Source organism: Kogia breviceps, chromosome 18, assembly GCF_026419965.1.
Source record: "Kogia breviceps isolate mKogBre1 chromosome 18, mKogBre1 haplotype 1, whole genome shotgun sequence".
Lineage (NCBI taxonomy): Eukaryota > Metazoa > Chordata > Mammalia > Artiodactyla > Physeteridae > Kogia > Kogia breviceps.
This window is the reverse complement of record NC_081327.1, coordinates 13,275,198-13,288,718: the sequence shown is the minus strand read 5'-3', so window position 1 is coordinate 13,288,718 and position 13,521 is coordinate 13,275,198. Positions and strand designations below refer to the sequence as shown.

The following is a 13,521-nucleotide window of genomic DNA, read 5'->3' as shown; positions in this document are numbered from 1 at the left end:
ACACCTTGCTCTTAGCCCAGTGAGAACCATGTCAGACTTTTACCTAACAGTAAGATAATAAAGTTGTATTGTTTTAAGCCACTGCATTTATAATTTGTTACTCAGTAGTAGAAAACTAATATAGTGGTATAGTTTCTTAGCCTCAGCTCTGTGGAAGGGTTTTGAACCGTGTGACAGGAGGGGAACTCAATCCCTATTGATAAAATTTAGAACTTTAGGTAAAGCACATAAGCCCCCTCTTGTAACTTGGAGTTTTTCTGCATTGTGATATTTTTTAACATTGGAATTTAATGAATTTTTCTTTGTCATCTAACATATGGTCAGTCTATAGTTATTTGTTTTGCACTTGGTTTATCTTGGATTGAGAGAAATGTGTTAAAATTCTCTATTATTAATGAAAGTTTATCTGGTACAACCTGTAATTTCTGCTTCATGAAACTTCCTGCTGTTAGTTGATATATAGATATTCATAATTGTTATATGTTTATTGTGAATGGTAGACTTTAGTATTTTAGCATCCTCAAGATCATGGTCCTTGCTTATTTGTTTGTTTGCATTTTGCCTTGTATATATTTCTCCATAATTTGTAAAATAAACCTTTTTTGAAGTTTATCATATATACAGACAAGTGTATACATGATGATACAAACAACCAATACAATCAAAATTGTACACCTTGAGTTACCACAAAGGGAACACCCATGTGATAAGCAGCCAGATCAAGAAATAAACCATTGCCTGCATTCCAGAAGTCCCTCTTGTGCTCCTGTTCAGTCAGTAGCTTCCCCAAAGTAACCACCATACATCAGTTTCGTCTGTTTTTGAACTTATGTGTAAGTGTAGTCATATAGTATATAACCTTTTGGCTTCTTTTGTGCAACATTATGTTTGTGAGATTCATCCGTATTGTATGTAAATATAGCTTACTGTTTGCATTGCTAAATGCACTAGTATTCCAGTGCATGCATATACCAACTATATTTGTCCATTCAACAGTTGTCATACAGTTGATAAACATTTAGAACTCTTTATGTCCCCTGTACCTGAAGGACAGCTTGGCTGCATGTCAAATCTTTGACTCTCTCATTTGTTTTTCCACAGTATATTGTAGGAGCTACCTCACTATTTGGGGCACTGAATTAAGCAGTCTAATGACAACTGAATTTCCTTTTTCTTATAGGTGACTTGATATTTTTATCTTGATTCCCCATGGATTTTAGTCTAATAATTTTATTAGGAAATGTTTTGGTACAGACAATTTGAGTCATTTTCTCCAGCAATATAGTGTGTATTTTCATTATGCATATTCATGCATTAGTTCAGAAAATTATTCTTGATTGTTAAAAATGTAGTTTTTAATAATCTCTTCTTGATTTGGATTTCATCTCTAGAGGCTCTGCCTAGTTGCAAGTTGGATCACTTCTTTTTTTAAAATTAATTTTATTGAAGTATAGTTGATTTACAATATTGTGTTAATTTCTGCTGTACAGCAAAGTGACTCAGTTATACATATATATATATACTTTTTCATATTCTTTTCCATTATGGTTTATCACAGGATTTTTTTTAACATCTTTATTGGAGTATAATTGCTTTACAATGTTGTGTTAGTTTCTACTGTATAACAAAGTGAATCAGCTGTAAGTATACATATATCCCCATATCCCCTCCTTCTTGCATCTCCCGCCCACCCTCCCTATCCCACCCCTCTAGGTGGTCACAGAGCACTGAGCTGATCTCCCTGTGCAATGTAGCTGCTTCCCACTAGCTATCTATTTTACATTTGGTAGTATCAGGGATATTGAATGTAGTTCCCTGTGCAATGCAGTAGGTCCTTGTTTATCCATCCGATATATAATAGTTTGCATCTGCTAATCTCAAACTCCCAATTCTATCTTCTCTCACCCCCACATTGGCAACCACAAGTCTGTTCTCTATGTCTGTGAGTCTGTTTCTATTTTGTAGATATGTTCATTTGTGTCATATTTTAGATTCCACATATAAGTGATATCGTGGTATTTGTCTTTCTCTTTCTGACTTCACTTGGTGTGATAATCTCTAGTTGCATCCATGTTACTGCAAATGGCATTATTTCATTCTTTTTAATGGCTGAGTAGTATTCAATTGTACCACATCTTCTTTATCCATTCATCTATTGATGGACATTTAGGTTGTTTTCATGTCTTGGCTATTGTAAATAGTGTTGCTGTGAACATAGGGGTGCATGTATCTTTTCAAATTATAGTTTTGTCTGGGCATATGCCCAGGAGTGGGGGTTGCAGGATCATATAGCAACTCTATTTTTAGTTTTTTGAGGAACCTCCGTTCTATTTTCCATAGTGGTTGCACCAAGTTACATTCCCACCAACAGTGTAAGAGGGTTCCCTTTTCTGCACTCCCTCTCCAGCATTTATGATTTGTGGATTTTAATGATGGCCATTCTGACTGGTGTGAGGTGATACCTCATTGTAGTTTTGATTTGCATTTCTCAAATAATTAGCGATGATGAGCATCTTTTCATGTGCCTATTGGCCATCTGTATGTCTTCTCTGGAGAAATGTCTATTTAGGTCTTCTGCCCATTTTTTAATTGGGTTGGTTTGTTGTTGTTATTGAATTGTATGAGCAGTTTGTATATTTTGGAAATTAAGCCCTTGTTGGTCGCATCATTTGCAAATATTTTCTCCCAATCTGTAGGTTTTCTTTTCGTTTTGTGTATGATTTCCTTTGCTGTGCAAAAGCTTATAAGTTTGATTGGGTCCAGTTTGTTTATTTTTGCTTTTATTTCTACTGACTTGGGAGACTGACCTAAGAAAACATTGGTATGATTTATGTCAGAGAATGTTTTGCCTATGTTCTCTTCTAGGAGTTTTAAGGTGTCTTGTCTTATATTTAAGTCTTTAAGCCATTTTGGATTTACTTTTGTGTATGACGTGAAGGTGTGTTCTAACCTCATTGATTTACTTGCAGCTGTCCAGCAAGTTGGACCATTTCTGACTTTCATTTTTTTCTTATAATAATTATCATCTCTTTGTTTCATTTTGTTCCATTTGCTAACTTTAAAAAATTTTTTATTTATTTTATTTATTTATTTTTGGCTGCATTGGGTCTTCGTTGCTGTCCGCGGGCTTTCCCTAGTTGCAGAGAGTGGGGCTACTCTTTGTTGCAGTGTGTGGGCTTCTCATTGCGGTGACTTCTCTTGTTGCAGAGCACGGGCTCTAGAGTGCAGGCTCAGTAGTTGTGGCACATGGACTCAGTAGTCATGGTTTGCAGGCTCTAGAGCGCAGACTCAGTAGTTGTGGCACATGGGCTTAGTTGCTCCGCGGCATGTGGGATCTTCCCGGACCAGGGCTCGAATCCGTGTCCCCTGCCTTAGAAGGCGGATTCTTAACCACTGCGCCACCAGGGAAGCCCCATTTGCTAACTTTTATATTTTTTGTTCCATGCTGTACTTTCTGTAGTATTTGTCATGTGTTGTGCTCTTTGTAATTATTCTTCATTTCTAAAGTGGTTTTGCCTATGAAGTGGTTCTCTTTAATTCTTGAATTGTACTAGCTTTCATATGTGGTCTGCCTATCACTTCCTCCCCTTTTCTGAGATTATTGTACGATTTGTGCATGTAGACTTGCTTCTGAGCTGTGATTGTATCATAACTTTAAAAAATTCATATTGGAATGTTGGGTAATAATTTTAATCTTCTCTGAAATTTTTAGTGAGTTTTCTTTATACATGGGGAATTTAGACACTCTTTTCAAACTTTTTTTTTTTTTTTTTTTTTTTTTGTGGTACGCGGGCCTCCCACTGCTGTGGCCTCTCCCGTCGCGGAGCACAGGCTCCGGACGCGCAGGCCCAGCGGCCATGGCTCACGGGCCCAGCCGCTCTGCGGCACGTGGGATCTTCCCGGACCGGGGCACGAACCCGCGGCCCCTGCATCGGCAGGCGGACTCTCAACCACTGCGCCACCAGGGAAGCCCTCAAACTTTTATCTTTGGACATGGTGTTTCTAATTTTGTTTTTGGAGTGTGATTTTTTTTTTTTTTTTGGTATACCTGTCACTGGCACTTTCCTATGAAAAGGTGAACGGGGAAAAGGTAGTTTTTTAGGTTCTTCTACTCAAGAGTTCCTTCCTCTGTTACTACAATAGAAGACAGTTTCTTTAAAAGATAACCCCTCTGAATATCCAGGCCATCTTTGTTGTTCAGAACCTAACCTGGTTCAGGAAGACCCCTACTATCAGCTCTGAGAGCCACAATGTCTTATTTTCTGCAATTAAAGAATACAGTCAAGCTCCCAATTCATTCAATGAGGCTAGTATTACCCTGATACCAAAACCAAACAAAGCTTATCTCATAAAAATATGATACAAAAATCCTCAGCAAAATGCTAACAAACCAAATCCAGCAACATATGAAATGAATTATGCAACATGTCCAAATGGAGTGTGTCCCAGGAATGCAAGGTTATCTGAACATCCAAAAATCAATTAATGTAATGCATCATATCAATAGAATAAAAAAAAAATTACATGATCATTTTAATAGACACCAAAAAAGCATTTGACAAAAGCCAATACCCTTTCATTATAAAAACACTATAAACTAGGAATAAAAGGGAATATCCTCAATCTCATATATGTTATCTATAAAAATCCTACAGCTATTAATGGTGAATGTCTAAATGCTTTTCCCCTAAGATCAGTAATAAGACACGAATGTCTGCCTTTGCCACTTTTATTCAATATTGTACTGGGAGTTTTAGCCAGGGCAATTAGACAAGAAAAAGAAAAAGCATCTGGGTTGGAAAAGAAGTAAAACCATCTCTATCTGCAGATAACATGCTTTTTTTTTTTTTTTTTCGGTACGGGGGCCTCTCACTGTTGTGGGCTCTCCCGTTGCAGAGCACAGGCTCTGGACGCGCTGGCTCAGCGGCCATGGCTCACGGGCCCAGCCGCTCCGCGGCATGTGGGATCTTCCCAGACCGGGGCACGAACCCGTGCCCCCTGCATCGGCAGGCGGACTCTCAACCACTGCGCCACCAGGGAAGCCCTAACATGCTCTTTTATATAGAAAATCCTAAGGAATACATACCCCAAAACACTGTTAGAACTAAGAAATAAGTTTAACAAAGTTTCAGGATATAAGATCAATAAATAAAATCAATTGTATATTATACACTTGGAATGAACAATCCAAAAATGAAATTAAGAAAGCAGTTCCATTCACAGTAGCACCAAAACAAATAAAATGTTTAGGAATAAATTTAACAACTGAAGGTGAAACTCATACTCTGAAAATGACAAAACAGGTATTAAGCAAACACTTGTACATAAATAATCATAGCAGCGTTATTTATAATAGCCAAAAGGTGGAAACAATCCAAATGTCCATTAACAGATGAATGGGTAAACAAAATGTTGTCTGTCCATACAGTGAAATATTATTCAGCCAGTATTTCAGGAGTGAAATACTGATACATGCTACAATTTGGATGAACCTTGAAAACTTTATCCTAAATGTTTACACAATTTTGACAACCAGTCACAATAAGTTCACATACTATATTATTCCATTCCTATGAAAATCCAGAACAGGAAATCTGTAGAGACAGAAAGTAGATTAGTGGTTACTTAGGGTTGAGGGAGAGGTGGAGGGAGAGTGTAGGGGGTTGAGGGGACAAGGAGTAATAGCTAAAGGATACAGGATTTCTTTTTGAGGTGATGAAAATATTCTAAAATTGACTTGTGGTGGTTGCACATGTTAATTTGCTAAAAAAAAAGTTGCTCACTTTAAATGCATTAATTGTAGAGTATATGAATTATATATCAGTAAAACTTCTTAAAAAATAAAAGAATACAGCCTATGTGTTTTGCCACCTTAAATCCCCCTGACATCTCTATGCCTCCTTTTACCACCTCCACCATCAATCACCTTTTCATAGCATTCCTGCTTACATACGCTCATTGAGGGTGTAGTCTACTCCTCATAGGAATGAATGTTTCTTATGTTTTCTATGGAGAAGTGTATATTTAGAGCTTCTGCCCATTTTTTGATTGCGTTGTTTGTTTTTTTGATATTGAGCTGTATGAGTTGTTCGTGTATTTTGGAGATTAATCTCTTGTCGGTTGCATTGTTTGCAAATATTTTTTCCCATTCTGTAGGTTATCTTTTCATTTTGTTTATGGTTGCCCTTAGTTTTGTGGTATGAGTGCTTTAGATAAAAATGAGTCAGTAAGTATTATACATTTTGTGGGACATAGAGGAGATAGATGAAAGGTCACTGTCGTACAGGGAAGTACACAGGAGGGCCCTGGGCAAATGCACTGGGCTCCCAGATTGGAGAGTTTCCGGGGGATGTCTACCTTTGGGTCCTTATTGTTAAAGGGGTTATTCAGAGCAAGTCAGAATGGCCTTATCTCATATCCCAAATATCCTGATCCCTGTCATGATTTAGCATTACTGATTGGATTGAAGCTTCATCCTGCTGTATTTGAGTCTCTTGGGTTTTGGATAGGGCCAGGATTTCTGCAGATTCCCTCTGACCTTCCTTCAAGGAATAAAATGGTATTCTTACTCCATTTGAAAGCTCTGAGGAAAGCCTGACCTCTCATTATTCCTTCCCTCTAGCTCTGCTTTCTCAAGACTGCTTCACTGGGAGAGGAATCTAGAAGACTGAGCGACTCTTGGAATTTTAAGTTATGGCCCATGTGAGTTGGAATTTCTTCTCTCCAAAAATATAACCATTTATATCACATCATGTCAATATTTTTATTCCTTATCCTTAAACTGCTTACCTTAGTCACTATTCAATGTGGTAAGTGATAGTTGTGAAACAGTCTGGTGCCTTCCCTAGATGTCCCTCTTCTCTCCAACATGGCATTCAATACCTCCTGTGACCTAATACTTTGACAGAGCACTGAAGGAAAAGATATTGTTTAAAGGAAATAGTAGAGACTTTTAAAAATCAAAACTGTGACTCAATGAGGTGGAATTTTGTGACTAAAAGGGACCCACTACATGAAAGCTTTTATTTACTCTATATAATGGGTTGTTTCAATTAAGAAAGATGGGAGTTGGTGTTAGTTGGTATTCATTTTAGTAGTGGCACTTTGTCATGCTTTTAGATAGAGAATATAAAGAGGAAGTTAAATTCAGAGCAATCTGGGATTTTGCCAGGAAATCAATGAGAGAATAATATCATTAACAAGACATGGGCTGATAGTCAGCTGACAGCCTAGAGATTTTATACATTCTCCACAGAGAATGGTATTCAGTTAGAGAGTGTATTTCTTAAGAATCCTTTCAACTTCAACTAATAGAAAATCCTAGTAAAAGAAGCTGAAAGAAAAAAAGAAAACTATTCTCACACAGTAAATCTGGAGTTGATTATTCCAGGCTGTTATAGCCTCTTGGTGGTATCAACAAAGAACTCATATGATATCTGTTATTCTGGGCTGCCATCCTGTTGTCTTGATGTTTGTTACAGGAAGGCCATAACAATGTTGTGACTGAGCAACAGGAGATTTTAAGAGCATATAGGCACTTGGCTTCAGGGACACTAATTTCCATATCATTTCCCCCCCGCACTACAGGCAGCCAACTCTAGTTTTTTGCTGAATGTATGGACCTCTTCCTACAGTTCCCTTTTCCATCTTTTCCCCATCCATCTAAAAGATTTCTTTTAACTTCACTGTTGATGTTTGGGTTTGTCATTTCAGCAGTTGATGATGTTCAGGGATGTAGCTGTAGACTTCTCTGAAGAGGAGTGGGAGTGCCTGGACTTGGAACAGAGAGCTCTGTACAGAGACGTGATGTTGGAGAACTACAGCAACATGATCTCACTGGGTAAGATTCAGAATTTGACCCCAGAAATTCCTGATTCCTACATTGTGAACTTTTGGATTGCCTTTCAAGTGTCTAGGGGGATTTCTGACCTATTTCTGGGAAAATGGTTTGTGCTTTATAAATTTGGCAATAGTCATCATCATTGGGAAACTCCATCTTCCCCATCCTTTATGCATTTTTCTTGCCCTTTCTAATAACTAAGGGACTTACGGAACCCTTACCATATGGTAATTTCCTATTTCTTATTTTCTGGTCAGGACTTTGCCTTTATCAGCCAGATGTGTTCTCTTTACTGGAGAAGGGGAAAGAGCCCTGGATGGTTTTGAAGGATGAGACAAGAGGACCTTGCCCAGGTGAGTGAGGGCTGAGCAGGCACAAGGAGGCCATCATTGCAGATAACACCCAGCTGTTTAGTGAGTCAGTAACATCTCTGTAATATTGGTCTAGAATTTCCTCCTCAGAGGCCAGAAGCCTGTGGATAAAGGCCTGAGACCTAGAAATAAAAGTAACCTTTTCAACATGAATTTCCAACTCAGCCTTCTCTTCAACTCCAAATACCACTCCATTTCAGTGCTCTTATTTTTCCTTCATGTTATGAAAATGTAAATGCCGTTCTTTTCCTCCAGTGGTCAGTTTAGCTATGGTTTGGATTAAGTTTCTTCCCATTTCTTTTTTTCCATTTCTATATTTGTAAATTTCATCACTCTCTAAAAAAACATTTTTGACCCTGTTTTTCATTTTACCTGCTATCTCTTGAATTTTTCTTATTTTGCTTAGTTTCTCCTTGCTTCTGCATTTTCTTCATTAATTAACTCTTTCTTTTAAGCAACATTTATTGATTTTATAATTTCATTTTAGGTTAAGAAGGGTTAACAAAGAGTCTGTAATCAATTAAGAAACTTGGTATTCTTTCCTATGACTGGAACATTTTCATAAATTTCTGCAGAGTAGGCTTTACATTAAGAGAAGGCCTAATAGGCTGCTTTTTTATGGTTTTTTGCTACAGTGAAGAGGAAATGGCAGGAGAGAGGTTAGGGCTATTGGAAGACAATGAGGAGAGAGTACAGTGTCATAAAAGACAAGTCCTGGCTGTCAAAAGGAAGCAAGGGGTATATTTGGCAACTAGATGGTAATTAATGAATTTTCTGTTATGGGCAGGAGTCAGGTTGAAATAACTTACTCTTGGAGCTTCTTTTTTTATTGGAAATATCAAGGAAAGAAAATAAATTTTATTTCCTTATTGGAATCATGTTTCTAAATTCCAGAACCTATACTGATGTTTTAAAATTGTTCTTTTTCTGAGCTATTGATACATGGAAAAACTTGAATGAATCTCAAGGATGTTATGCTGAATGAAAAATGCCAATCTCAAAAGTGTAATTGACATACAACATTAACATACTATATGAATTCATTTATACAAAATTCTGGAAATCACAAAGTTAGAGATTGAGAACATATTAGTGGTTGCCAGGGGTTAGGAATGGGCAGGGAGCAGTGGTGGTGGTTATGACTATAAAGAGATAGCATGAGAGAGAACATCTTTGTGGTGATGGACTATTTCTGTATCTTGATTACAGGAATCCACGTATGTGATGAAATGACATAAAACTATACACATATATTGTGCCAATGTTTATTTCATGATTTTTATATTGTAGTATAATTATGTAAGATGTATTCATTGGGCAAAACTGGGCAGAGGGTGCACAAGACTCTCTGGAGTATCTTTGCAAATTCTTGTGAATCTATAATTATTTCAAAATAAATGCTTTTAAAACTTAACTTTGTTCTATGAGGTATATAGAGTTTTCTCTCATATTTTTATTCTTTTTATTTTATTTTATTCTTTTTATTTTATTCTTTTTAATTTTAGTTTATTTTCACATATTATGATTATACTATTATATATTAAGGTTGCTCTGCATTTCTTGTTACTGAAGTTACCACTCTTGGTACACATCAGTTATTCCTGGGATTTTTCCGCATTAGATGATACTTATATTTCAGATATGAGATTCCTTAGCCAAAGGGTTCAAAGTTAGAAAATCATGTGCCCAACTAATTTAAGATACTTCATTGAAAAAAGTTATTTTAAATCATACAAAATTATATAAATAACCTGTGCTATTTATTTATAACCCATAACTGTTTCATCCATGTTTCAGTAGAGGGCCATGACATGTTTTCTCTAATTGCAGTTCTGCCTATTCTTATATCAACCATTCCAATAATTCATTCTCCTAATTTCTTGGTTCTGTTTTGTTAAAGGGAGTGGGAATTTAGGCAGTCTAACTGTAGATGCTTTCTTTTTCCCAATATTGAAAAAATTTTTTTTATTGAGCTGTATTGACATACATTATATTGGTTTCACATATACAACATAATGATTCGATATTTGTATACATTGTGAAATGACCACTACAATAAGTCTAGAGATCCTCTATCCCCATACAAAGTTACAAAATATGCCATATAATATTATTGAGTATAACCACCATGCTTTGCATTATATCCTCATGACTACTTTATGTTATGACTGCTGGTTTGTACTTCTTGACCCTCTTCACCCATTTCACCCAACCTCCCACCCCTTTGGCAACCACCATTCTGTTCTCTGTGTCTATGAGATTTGTTTTGCTGGTAGGTTTTTGATTACTGATTCAGTTTCCTTACTACTAGTAATCAGTCTATTCTGATTTGTATTTCTTCATGATTCAGTCTTGGAAGATTGCATGTTTCTAGGAATTTATCCATTTCTTCTAGGTTGTCCAATTCGTTGGTGAATAATTGTTCATAATAGTCCCTTATGGTCGTCTGTATTTCTTTGTCATCAGTTTTAACTTCTCTTTCATTTCTGATTTATTTGAGCCCTATCTCCTTTTTTCTTAGTGAATCTAGCTAAAGGTTTGTCAATTTATTTTTTTAAAGAACCAGCTCTCAGTTTCATTGATCTTTTCTAGTATCTGTTTTTTTTTTTTGGCTGCACTACATGGCTTGCAGGATCTCAGTTCCCCAACCAGGGTTTGAACCTGGACCACAGCAGTGAAAGCCCAGAATCCTAACCACTAGGCCACCAAGGAACTCCCTCTAATATCTCTTTAGTCTCTACTAGGGAGACTAGTCTCACTATTAGTCTCTTAGTCTCTATTAGTCTCTTTAGTGATCTATTATTTCCTTCCTTCTACTAACTTTGGGCTTAGTTTGTTCTTCTTTTTCTAGTTCCTTTAGGTGTAAGGTCAGATCGTTAATTTGAGATATTTTTGTTTCTTGAGGTAGGCCTGTATCACTATGAACTTCCTTCTTAGAACTGCTTTTGCTGCAAGACATCGATTTTGGTATGTTGTATTTCCATTTTCATTTGTCTCAAGGTATCTTTTGTTTTCTTCTTTGATTTCTTCTTTGACCTATTGGTTGTTCAGGAGCATGTTATTTAATCTCCAAATTTTTTGTGATTTTTCCAGTTTTCTTTTTGTGATTTGTTTCCCATTTTATACTGTTGTGGTCAGAAAAGATGGCTGATATGATTTCAGTCTTCTTAAATTTATTGAGACTTGTGGCATACTATATGATCTATCCTGGAGAATGTTCCATGTGCACTTGAAAAAAATGGATACTCTGCTGCTTTTGGAAGGAATGTTCTATATATATCTATTAAGTTAATATGGTCTAATGTGTCATTTAAGGCGCATGTTTTCGTATTGATTTTATGTCTGGATGATTTATCTATTGATGTAAGTGGGATATTACAGTCCCCTACTATTATTGTATTGCTGTCAGTTTCTCCCCTTAGGTCTGATAATATTTGCTTTGTATATTTCGGTGCTCCAGTGTTGGTTGCATTGATATTTACAAGTGTTATATCTTCTTGTTGTATTGACCTCTTTATCATTATGCATTGCCCATCTTTGTGTTATATTATAGTCTTCGTTTTAAAATCTTCTATGTCTAAAATAAGTATAGCTCCCCCAGCTTTTTTGTTTTGTTGCTTCCTTTTGCATGAACACTCTTTGCATCCCCTCACTTTTAGTGTGTGTGTATTCTTACACCTGAAGTGAGTCTCTCATAGGCAGCATATAGATGGGTCTTCTTTTTTATCCATTCAGCCACTATACGTCTTTTGAATGATGAATTTAATTCATTTACATTTAAAATAATTATAGATAGGATATACTTACTGCCATTTTGTTAATTGTTTTCTGGCTGTTTTGTGGTTCCTCTTTCTTCTCCTGCTCTCTTCCCTTGTGATTTGATGAATTTCTTTGGTGGTTTTTTTTCAGATTCTATTCTCATCATCTTTTCTGTATTTATTATAGATTTTTGCTTTGTGGTTACCATGAGGCTCACAAATATCAGCATATATGTGTGTGCTTGTGTGTGTGTGTGTATGTATGTATATGTACACTCTACTTTAAGTTGATAGCAAGTTAAATTGAATGCATTCTAAGACTCTACATTTTTACTTCTCTCCTCCCACATTTTGTTTCTGATTCCATATTTTACATCTTTTCATTTTGTGTATCCCTTTACTAATTATTGTAGTTATTTTTATTACTTTTGTCCTTTAACTTTTATGTTAGCTTTATAAGTGATTAGTCCACTACCTTTACTAGATATTACCTTCACCAGTGAGGTTTTTTTTCATATGTTATAGTGTCCTAATTAGTGCCCTTTTCCCAGCTTAAAAAAGTCCTTTTAATATTTCTTGTAAGGCTGCTGTAGTTGTAGTGATCTCCTTTAGCCTTTGCTTGTCTGGTAAACTCTTTATCTCTCCTTCAATTCTGAATGATAACATTGCCAGGTAGAATATTCTTGACTGTAAGTTTTTTGCTTTTAGCACTTTGAATATATCATGGCACTCCCTTCTGGCCTGCAAAGTTTCTGCTGAAAAATCTGCTCATTGTCTTATGGGGTTACCTCGTGTGTAATAAGTTGTTTTCTCTTGCTGCTTTTAAAGTTCTCTCGTTATCTTTAATTTTTGACATTTCAATTACATTGGTGTGGATGTCTTTTTCGGTTTATCTTATTTGGAACTCTCTGGGGTTCCTGGATCTGGATATCTGTTTCCTTCCCCAGGTTATGGAAGTTTTCAACCTTATTTTTCAAAATAAGTTTTCTTTCTCTCTCTCTCTTCTCCTGGGACTCCTGTAATGTGAACGTTGTTCTGCTTGATGTTGTCCCATAGGTCTGTCAAGCTGTCTTCAGTTTTAAAAACTTTTTTTTTTTTTTTTTGCTCTCTGTTCGGGTGAGTTTCACTACCCTGTCTTCTAATCACCAGTCCTTTCTTCTGTTTTATCTGGTCTGCTGTTGAACACCTCTAGTGTATTTTTCAGTTCAGTATTCTTCAACTCTGTTACTTCTGATTGGTACTTTTTTATATTTCCATCTTTGTTGAAGTTCTCTCAGTGTTCATTCTTCTCCCAAGGTCAGATGCTCCTCAGCATTTTTATGACCATTACTTTGAACTCTTTATCAGATAAATTACTTATCTTCATTTCATTAAGATATTTTTCCTGGGATTTTATTTTGCTTTTTCATTTGGAACATATTTCTTTTTCCCTCATTTTGCTTGACTCTTTATTTTTGTTTCTGTGTATTAAGTGAAACAGCTACCTCTCCCAGTCTTGAAGAGTGGTTATAGGAAGACTGGGGCTGTGTTTCAGTCTGCTGTCTGTGCAGTA

The 13,521-nt window shown here is 36.2% G+C and overlaps 1 protein-coding gene across 8 annotated transcripts in view; it reads left to right on the top strand.

The window, feature by feature from the left end:
• ZNF790 (zinc finger protein 790) overlaps positions 1-13,521 on the top strand; it is a 60,696-nt gene that overhangs the window by 39,126 nt on the left and 8,049 nt on the right. For 6 of the 8 annotated variants that reach the window (XM_059045020.2, XM_067019064.1, XM_067019067.1 and 3 more), the window contains 3 exons: positions 6,623-6,702; positions 7,714-7,840; positions 8,098-8,193. In XM_059045020.2, the coding sequence (XP_058901003.1) occupies positions 6,694-6,702; positions 7,714-7,840; positions 8,098-8,193 (232 nt within the window). In that variant the 5' untranslated portion in view covers positions 6,623-6,693. The remainder of the gene's footprint in view (positions 1-6,622; positions 6,703-7,713; positions 7,841-8,097; positions 8,194-13,521) is intronic. The other 2 variants (XM_067019068.1, XM_059045018.2) reach the window with 1 other exon arrangement.